This window comes from Ceratotherium simum, chromosome 27 (assembly GCF_057802395.1).
Source record: "Ceratotherium simum simum isolate JZ-2026a chromosome 27, ASM5780239v1, whole genome shotgun sequence".
Classification (NCBI taxonomy): Eukaryota; Metazoa; Chordata; class Mammalia; order Perissodactyla; family Rhinocerotidae; genus Ceratotherium; species Ceratotherium simum.
In genome coordinates, this window is record NC_141926.1 from 15,396,635 (window position 1) to 15,406,805 (window position 10,171).

At 37.2% G+C, this 10,171-nt stretch overlaps 1 protein-coding gene across 1 annotated transcript; it reads left to right on the top strand.

Moving 5' to 3' along the window:
- The first annotated feature begins 4,339 nt into the window (after positions 1–4,339).
- On the top strand, positions 4,340–5,119 carry KRTAP26-1 (keratin associated protein 26-1). Its single transcript, XM_004429686.3, has one exon. The coding sequence runs from the start codon at positions 4,407–4,409 to the stop codon at positions 4,980–4,982; it is 576 nt and encodes a 191-aa protein (XP_004429743.1). The 5' UTR covers positions 4,340–4,406; the 3' UTR covers positions 4,983–5,119.
- The last annotated feature ends 5,052 nt before the right edge of the window (positions 5,120–10,171 follow it).

Sequence of the window (10,171 nt, forward strand, 5' to 3'; positions counted from 1 at the left end):
TAAAATTAGGCCACTTCATTATGTTGTAGGTTGCAATGCACTGACTCCAGATAATTGGTTGTCTTCTCTAAGCCAAGCTACGATGAATATTAATCAGTGATATTAGAATGGACAGCAGAAAAACTTGACAAAGGGTCTTCAGTCCCCCTGAACTTCTTTCTATCTTCCTGTTCTTTTATATTCCTTGAAAGTTGACCTTCCCTGGTGAAAATGCAAAAATGGTGAGAAAAGTATATAAAAGAGATTCTTGACTTGACTAAGTAAAGGTCAATTTTTATTTGATAAAGAAAACCTAATTTATATTTTGTGAATGCCATGATGTTAGTCATCAAATATTTACTAAGGATCGACTAAGTTTCCTCACATGTATTGAGAATAATGATCACGCCTACTCAAATAGGGATGCTGTGAGGATTAAATCAATTAATACATGTAAAATGCATAGAACCATATCTAGTACATAATAAGGATTCTGTAAACAGTAGCTAATAAGAGTTCTGTAATATAATCAGGAAATAAGACACATAGAGAAAGAATATTTTGCTTGCAAAGCAAAGGAGTGTGTGTGTGTGTGAAATAGGTAATGATAAATATACAAATTTAAAGCTGGAGAGATTTAGATTGGTAGGAATGTATTTACAAAGAAGGGGCTAATTTAGCTGAGGATTGAATGATAGTTAAAATGAAAGAATTATTCCAAAGGAGAGGAAGAATAGGATGAATGAGGAGATGATGTAAAATGAGGATGGATGTGGAGTAATTGGAGACACGAACAGACAACCCAAAAAGAGAAGAGAATCTCTATTGGGAAGCAGAGGAGGGCTAATCAAGTGCTTGGACAATTCTCTGTGGACAAAGGGGAGTTATCAACATTTTTGAGTAAGAGAGTCATACGATAAAATTAATTCTAGAAGTATTAATCTAAATGCAGTATTCAAGCTAAAGAGAAGACAATAGGAGGCAAGATGGCAGTGAGAAATGTATTTGTTCACCAAAGGGGAACAAAATCCAACTTGAATGATGGCAGTGATAACAGAAAAGGGAAAATGGATGAAAAGGCATAATTTTAGTGATCAAGGAAGAAAAGCCTTACAACAAATTTTCACTCTGTCCAATCTATGCTGCAATTTAATCACAGCACTCTCTTCTTGAAATCAGTTATTGGATCACCACACCTATAGAACAAAATCTTAACTACTTCCTTGATGATTGGATTAGATTCAGCGTGTGAATCTAGGTTTAGTTACTACACCTTGCGTCTAAGAACCCTTCACTGAAAGCATTGTCGTCATTTTTTCTGCCTTTATAGCTTTTGCTACAGCCTGAAGTGTCTTTCTCTTTCCCAAACCCTCTACCATTTTCTCTTATCCTTCAAAATCAATATCAAATGCCAATTTTAGGTGAAGCCAATGAGCAACATTTGCTCTTTTCTGTACACCATTTATAGAACTTAGTAAGCACTGACATGAATTGTGTACTTGTCTTATCATATATACAAGATTGGATGTGTCTGGCAGCAGAAATCAATAGTATCTTGGTATTATTGCAAGCATCTATCATAATGTTTTGCATATACAAGATGCTCAACAAATATTTGTTGAACGAATGAATGCAAGGTATGTCATTTATTGACATACCTTTATTGTTGCAATGCTCTGAGGATTCTTTACGCCTAAGAGAGAGAAATTCAGGATTGCTTCTCTACAGTAAGACAGGTAAGGACCCATAATTCATTGAAGAAACAGCAACAAAGTGGGTAAATCTGGAGGAGCACACAGGATGCCCAGTTCTTTAGTCTACCCCTGGCCCTTACATCAGAAGAGCTTGAAACCTGTAGTTTATAGGAGCCTGCTAATGACGTACCTGCTGTTATGCCTACATGAGCTCTTCCCTTTTAGTGACTCGGTCACTATCAAATAACATCAGTTCAACATTTGTTATATTAAGGTACAACTTACATTCAGGGCACTCTATTTTCTGAAATTCCATGGATATTTTTGCTGTGTTACCCACCCACAACAACAAAAAAATGCAAGTCTTGTAGGGAGCTCTAAAGGAATTAAACCCAAGGGGGTACTCTTTAGAATGGATTAAGGATGCCAAAGCAAGAAAATAAATTATTCTGGTATAGTGTTTCGCAGTACACATTTAACTTTTTCTTATATCTCAATATATCCTAAAAATGATACTAGATATTACTAATATACCCATTGTTCCATAAAATAATACTGATAGGGACTGGGGATCAGAGCAATTATGAAAATTACCCAGGGGCACATAGTTAGTAAATGATGGTATCAACATATCTCTATATAATGTCATATCAGATAATGGGACAAAAAACTGTTTGCGGGTTAAGGACCCCCAAGCAAATGTTCAAATGTTTGAAACCCTTTTGTTCAAATATTTTTCTCCATTTCAATTACTGTAAATTTCTTCATCTCAAGTTTTCTCATGAATACTTGAAATAGTAAAATTTACTGTAAAGAGTTGTGAGGATAAAATGACATTGCACATGTGGGTACCCGCACTGCAAGGTGTTGCCCAGAGTAGACGCTAAATGAAGATCAGTTTCCTCATATTCTACAACCCTTCTCTTCACGGAAAAACATTCATTATACATAATGAATACATAACATAAACAATACACACACACACACAAATATATCGATGTACTAATGATGCAGGTATTGGGCTCTTGCTTGTATTAGAGAAGAGCAGGCACAAGGAACATCAACATATAAATCTGATAAGCATTCAGTTAAATATAGCTGTACCTATTTATTACTAACGCCATTTAGCTGAGGCATCCAGGATATCACAAGAAGACTCAAGCAATGTGTACCAAGAGTACCAGGTGACAAAGCTGGGGAAGTGGGGATTGGGGTTGGGGGGACTCCTCAAACCCATCAGGTACAAATCATCAAAGGGTATTGTTCCCTGACCTAAAATACTGAGATAATTTCAACCTGTCAGTACAGGCCCTCAGAGACTATATCACGTTCTTTTCATATTTCTATCCTTGGTAGTAAAATAGTTCTATATTGGCTTGTAAAGAAACCAATCTTCTATTTCAAAGATTCTACTCCTGGACAGAGGGAGACTCAATCCGTGTGGGCGTTTTCGTTAAACATTAAAATAGAAGAAAGTGCTGTGATTGCCGTTGAATTTCTAGCTAAAGGGCATTGGAAATCAGATCCAGCAGATAATTAAAATTTCCATTAAAATAGCCATTGGAGCCACTAGATATGTTGGTAGATGAAAAACACAGTGAGATGGCTGAGGCTAAATGCAACCATGTTTTCTAAACCAGTTTTTACCAGAAAATGTATCCCCAAATTGCCTTCCAAGTACTCATACTTAGGAAAACTTTACATTTATTCTGATGCTATTGCTCATGTAAAGCAGTTTAGAAACTCCTCTCTGGAAATTGACATGAGAACCAATGGAAGAAGCAGACCCACATCCACATCCACGTCTTAATCATTATGTCTCTTTTTTTTTTTCCAAGAATAGTAGTTTTCAGTTGGGACGTGAGTAACCATGAAATACATAGCCTATAATAACTATGAAAAATGTCATTTTGTTCAACTTTCTTTAAGTGGTTTTGTTTATTTGCTTTTGTCACAGAAGGATGTATAATTTTAACTGAGCCCAATGTATTTATCTATATTAAGAATACTTTAAACTTCAAATAAGCTTTCAGCATGACTCAGTTTATTTATTTATTGAAATGAAGAAAATGGGCTTGATTTTCTAAAATGAAGATATTTTGGTGGGAAGTCATTTTCTACCAGGATTCAACAATAAAACAAAGTACAAATTTGGGTGCATTGACATTTTCCATTTTGTACTACTTTTAAACTCTTTCTGCCCCAAACCATATAGGTTATAGGATTTTTTACATTCTTTTACAACATACTTGCTTTTAAGTTTCTTTTTTCGACAATTTCCTAAAAGAATAGAATTTCCTCTCAAAGAGAGCTAACTTGCCATTGTTTCAAAGAAGTTTTCTACAACTTTTGAAGACAAATCCAAGAGAGGCATTCTAAGAATGTTTAGGCAGAGGTGGTTATAATTGGAATACGTGAATGACCTTCAAAAGTATCTGTTTGGGTTGGATAATTTAAGAAGGAGAGATCCTATTAAAATTCAGTCACTCTGCTCTGTAGAAATGATGGAAGGCCTTGCCAGGAACATCCAGTTTTATGAGAGGTGGGAGCACCACTTCCGGGCTATAATGAAGAGTTCTGATGCAGCCTCACACAACAAGGAAGAAGAGAGTCTGTACACACGATCATCACCTTCCAGGGATATATAAGGGATCAAGCCAAACGAGGGGCACAGCGAAACTTGAGACACTCGCTTTTTTCCAATCAACCCTAGCCTGCTCTCGGAACCTCACCATGTCTTGCCACAACTACCGCTCTGGAAGCCACAGCTTGGGATCCTTCAGAAATCTGTGTCATATTCCTCTCACCTCCTCCATTTCCCTCTGCTCTACAAATGTGAGCTCTGGAGATGTCCTCTGCTTGCCCAGCAGCCATCAAGACCACACCTGGCTCCTGGACAACTGTCAAGAGACCTGCAGTGAACCGACCAGCTGCCAGCCAGCCAACTGTGAGCCCAGCAACTTGGAAACTTCTCACTGCCCCTCCACTGCTTACTACGTGTCTGGACCCTGCCAAGGAACCACTTTTCTTCCGGCTGCTTCTTACGTCTCTAGCTCCTACCTCCCAGCATCTTGTAGACCTCCGAGGTATGTGTCCAGCAGCTGCCGACCCCTGCGCCTCCTCCCTTACGGATGCCGCCCCTTGGGTTGTTTGCCCTGTGGTCCTCAACCCCTTAGCGTCGTGTCCAGCTGCCTCAGACCTCTGCATCCTCTCTCCATTGGATACCGACCTCTGACCCATGTGTTCAGCACTTGTCGTCCATCTTGCTCTGCACTGGGAGGCCAGTACCCTCCTTGTTCCAGTTTATAATCATGCTGAAGATCCAAGGCAAAAATTCCAACTCCATGGACTTTTGCTTCTTTCCTAGTAGTGACTGCCTTTTCTTGTTTTTACTGTGCCTGATCTAATGCAAGCTGCTCCTTTCACATTTTTAACTCTTTTTTTCATCTCTCTCTGACATCAAATTATTTGGTTTACAATGTTATTCATATCGCTTGGGTGTGGGAAGAATTTCTTTGGTTTATGCTGTAATAAATGAGATCAAATCAGAATTAAGATTCTGGTTCTTCAGTTTGTCTTTTATTTCTTCATTATAACGGAGAAATGACCAACCTCAACTTCTTGCAAAATAAGTAACTAGGACTTGGGACACTCAAACATATGTTCTTATCTGACAATAGGGGTATGGCTTGATGGTTTATTCCTTGAGCTGCTTTCTAGATCTCGCCTCCTATGTACTTGAGAGACCCCAAATGTTCTTGGTGGAAGTTATTTTGAAAAGGCGAGATTAGGAATGATCTCCTTATCTCTGTCTTCCAGTGAACATACTTCCACCAGAATGTCCTTTCTAATCACAAACTGAGCCATATTTCAGGCCTGCTTAAGCGTTTGATGGCTTCCTATGATCTTTTCCCACAAAATAAAAAAAACAAACCCCTTACCATGACGTCAGCTTCCTTCATTGTCTTTCTTCCTGCCACCTCTCTGGCTTCATTCTCCTCTCTGTATTGCAAACGCTAAGCTCCTGCAATTCTGACTTACATGTATGTCCTCAAACATGCTGCTTTTTACAAGGATCCACCCTTTTGTATGTCATTATTAAGACCAGGATGCCCTTCTGATCTATCGTACCTTGAATACTCACACTCACTTTTAAAAACACAGTCCAGTTTCATTTATTAAACTGTTGATTTATTCAGCAAAATTTTTATTACCTACCATGTCCCAAATCGTCCTTTGCCAGGCACAAGAGATACAGAGGTGAACAAGACAACCCTGAACTATCTCAGTATTTACCAGAAGTCATGTACTATGGGACATATCTCTATCAAAGGAACCTTTTTCCCTCATTCAACGTAAAATGTGTAGGGGTATATATTTCACAAATTAAAATAAAACTAAGCTATGAAGGCATGAATGTTCACCTTTTTGAGGAACCGGAATATCTAGAAACTGTGTCAGCGTGCAAGAAAGACAATGATCTCTAGGAGCTAACTAGTAACTTCTCTTTAGAGGTTTTCTCTTTAGACGGGTTCTCGGAAGCCAACTTTTGTTATGGACTTGCTGACACTGGAGCTGAATGCCGGTTCCTCCTATCATCATGTTCATGCTGCTGTTTTAAAATCCATTCTAGTTCATTCTTTTGCTTTACTTGCCTGGCACTCCTAGATATTTTGAGAAATCTGCATCGTTTATTTTTCGAAGATTTTCTCAGGCCCTCTCCTTGCTCCTTTCCCTAATAAGTAAATCACACATTGACTTAGCCTGTCTTTTATCTCAGACATACTTCTATTGTTCGTCTTGTTGGATTGTTTATTTTTAAAATAATTTTAAATGAGATTTTAGTTGAAATGTAACATACATGCTAATTTGTGCACAAATCATTACTCCACAGATGTGGCCGTTATGGTGACTTCTAACCTTTTTATTAGTTTTGTCTGTTCTTGAGCTTTAAAATAAAATTTTATATTATCTACCTATTTGTCTCTGGCTTCTTTTATTAAATATTGTGTTTGTGATATTCTTCCATGTGTTATATATATGAGTAGTCTATTTATTTTCCTTGATGTGTAATATTCAAGCTACTAAAACACCAAAATTTATTTATCCATTCTGCTATTGATGATCATATGGGTTGTTTCCAGTTTGGATTTATTAGAAATAATGTATAGAATACTCTTTTAATCTTCTTCATATCTTTTGATATACATATGGAAATATTCCTATTGGGTAATATATTCAGATGTGAAAGTGATAAATTGTATGGGCTGTGCCTGTTCAGCTTTATTCTACACCATGACAAAGTTATGCCCTACAGTTATACCACTATTGATTTCTACTATTAGAGCATGAAAATTCCGGTTGCTCTATGGCCACATCAGTATTTGCAATTGTCAGTCTTTTTCAATTTAGCCATTCTAGTGAATATGTAGTTATAACAAATGTTAATTTTATTTTGAATTTCTTTGATGACTCATCAAATTGAGAACTTTTTTTTAATGCTTCTTGGCCAATTGAATATCCTTTTATTGCAAAGTAACCATTCATACCATTCATGCCCATTGCTCATAATTTTGTGTGTGTGTGTAAGATTGTCCCTAAGCTAACATCTGTGCCAATCTTCCTCTATTTTATATGTGGGAGGCACCTAGGATCTGAACCCACGAACCCTGGGCAGCAGAAGTGGAGCACACCAACTTAACCACTATGCCACCGGGCCGGCCCCCTTTATCTTATTTTTAATTGGCATGTTTGATTTTAGAGCGAAAAGAGTTCTTTATGTAATCTATATATTAGCTCTTTGTTGGGTATATATATTTTGAATATCTTCTTTCAAATCACTGCCTGTGTTTTCACTTTTTTAATGGTGTCTTTAGATTAATAGAAGTGCCCTATTTTTAATTTAGATTTATAAATTTAGTTAAATTTATCAATCTTTTGTTTATAGTATTTTTTTGTCCTTTTTAAGAAATCTTTAATAGCCCAAATTAATGAAGATACTATATGAGAGTATATACTATACTATATAACTTTAAAGACTTTTTTGTTTTACCTCAACATTTAAATATGTCATCAATGTAAAATTGGTGTGTGTGTGTGTGTGTGTGTGCTATTAGAAGCCAAAATTCCAGTTAAACCAGCACCATTTCCTAAAAAGACCCTCCTTTTCCAACTGAATTGCAAATCAATGCCCTTTTTTTCATAAATCAAGTATCCATATGTGTGTGTCTATACCTAGACTCTTTGTTCTGTTCGCTATTTGTCAGTTCTTATATCAATACCATGCTTAATTTTTCATTCTATTATTTGCATTTCTGAACTCTTCTCTAGACTTTGAGCTCTTCAAAGGCTACCTTTGTGTCAATATATGACTAGGCACTCTGTAAATGTTCATTGATTTGAATTTAAGTAAATTATGTTTTGGTCAGATACTTGTGGAAGCTAGGGAAAGAAGTATTTCGATTTAGGATAGTACTGATGAGAAATTCAACACGTTGGATTTTTTTCCTTTGGAGTTTTATTCTGCGCTGTCTTTCTTAAGATTGGCTGGAAACAAGTGTTCACTTCTCATCACCTCATAGTTCAGAATTCTAAGAGCTGGAATTTAAGGGAAATTCTATATCTGATACCCCATGACTGGATAGGACCTGCTACTATTTATACATTAGCCCACATGTGATAATTTTGTGTTTCAAGCTTTGGGTCATGTTTTTTATCTAATTAATTTAATTACCTTACTATCTGGCAGATAGTTATCATTGTTCCTAATTTAGCCAAGATAGTACAGATTATAAATTACTGATCTAGGATTTATCTCTAAGTTTTCTCAAAGCCCATGTTTCTCTAGTAAACTACATTATGATTATAGTACAAAAATTTGTTTATTTGCATTAATTAATACAAGGTCAATATTTGATGATATGTATTGTCTTCTAGCTTCACAGGTATATTTCCTATGGCTAAAATAAGTGAAGAATAGGTATTTAAGCTCTTTTTTCACAGAAATTGGATATTCTTTATCAATATTGAAGCACGAAGGTGTTGACGGTGATTAACCCACTGGGTATAGTCATCTTTGAACTGGATGTCATAAGAACTGACTTCCTTTTATCAGATCATGATCTCAAATAATATATTGCCCTTCCTAAGTGAACGTTAATCAAGAAGGCATGTTAGGTCTCCATCATAACTAATTATGAAGCATCTTCCTTGAAGTTCAAACTCAGACAGAATTATCTTGTTCCTTATCTTGCCTGAAATAGATTAAGGAAAAATAAATATTTAAACTTGAATAATGATTAGATTAGTCTTTAAATCAGGCACACATAAAGGAAAAATGCAAGGTTAGTCTAACAGAGTGTTCAGATATTTGAGGGTAGAATTTGGAATCTGGGTCTTTTCTCAAAGCTTAATTCTGAATAATCTCTTCTCAATATGATCAGTAGTTTCTTCATTCTCCACTGAGACACAATTTTTCTCAGGAAAATTTTCTAGAAATTGGAGAAGGTAAAGGCATTGAGAGTGACTTCTAAGGAATATATGGTCTTCTGGTTTCAGCTGCAACATGTAAAGAGCTTAGAAGTCATCACTTCTGTCTTACAACAAGAATAAGCTGGATAACTTGAAAATAAACAACTTTTCATGGACTCATCAGAGAGCTGAATTTTTAGGGCAAACTGTCACCTCAAAACTTGGAGAAACAGGCGAATCCAGAGAATCACAGCCAAAGCCTGCTCACCTGGAGCAGAAGGTAATGCTGCAGGTTCCTGGTAGGAACACTTGATAATTTGGAGGAATTCATGGTGGCTGCATGTGAACAAGCATGAGTGTGAGAACCTCCTAGGACCCACAGTCTTAGGGATGCTCCACACTTCATGGGTTTTACCTCCAGGAACCCCACCTGTTTCTCATGGTGAACAACCGAGGAAGATGCCAGGGAAAGGTGAGGAGTAATCCTAGTGACACACACCCAGAGCCACCTCCTCCATAACAAATTCCTACTCTCCAGGAGAAAAAGCTTTACCAGAGCCTTATCCAACCTGAGGAAAGGACATTTCTCTCTCTCCAGCTCCCACTAGCTTTCCTGACTCACCTAAGTGGGGAGGGGGGCACAGAAACTAAGAGACACTTGGGAAGGTCAAGCTCAAGGTCACAGGCCCACTAACAGGTTGAGATTTAACTGTAAGATTATAGACTGCTTCCCCTCTCCCCCGCCTTACCACCACACCCGCAGGGCTCCAGCACAACAACAGTGGATTACAACCGAAAGAGCTACATGATGCAGATTCTTTGTGAGGAGGAGTGCGTAGGAGAGCCAAAAGGAGAGATCAAAAATGATACTAGAGATATCCGAAGCCTCTGGTACCTACAGCTGCAGCATATGTTAATCACAGCCCAACTCTTAGCCAGGTTAATTCGAAACCTCACACTAAAGGCCTATTTACATCAATTCTTATCACCCAATACAACGTCTGACTTCCTCAAAGTTATGTCACAGC

What these genes read in the sequence shown, in the direction of transcription:
- KRTAP26-1 (XM_004429686.3), top strand. Translation starts at nt 4,407, where the DNA reads ATGTCTTGCCACAACTACCGCTCTGGAAGCCACAGCTTGGGATCCTTC.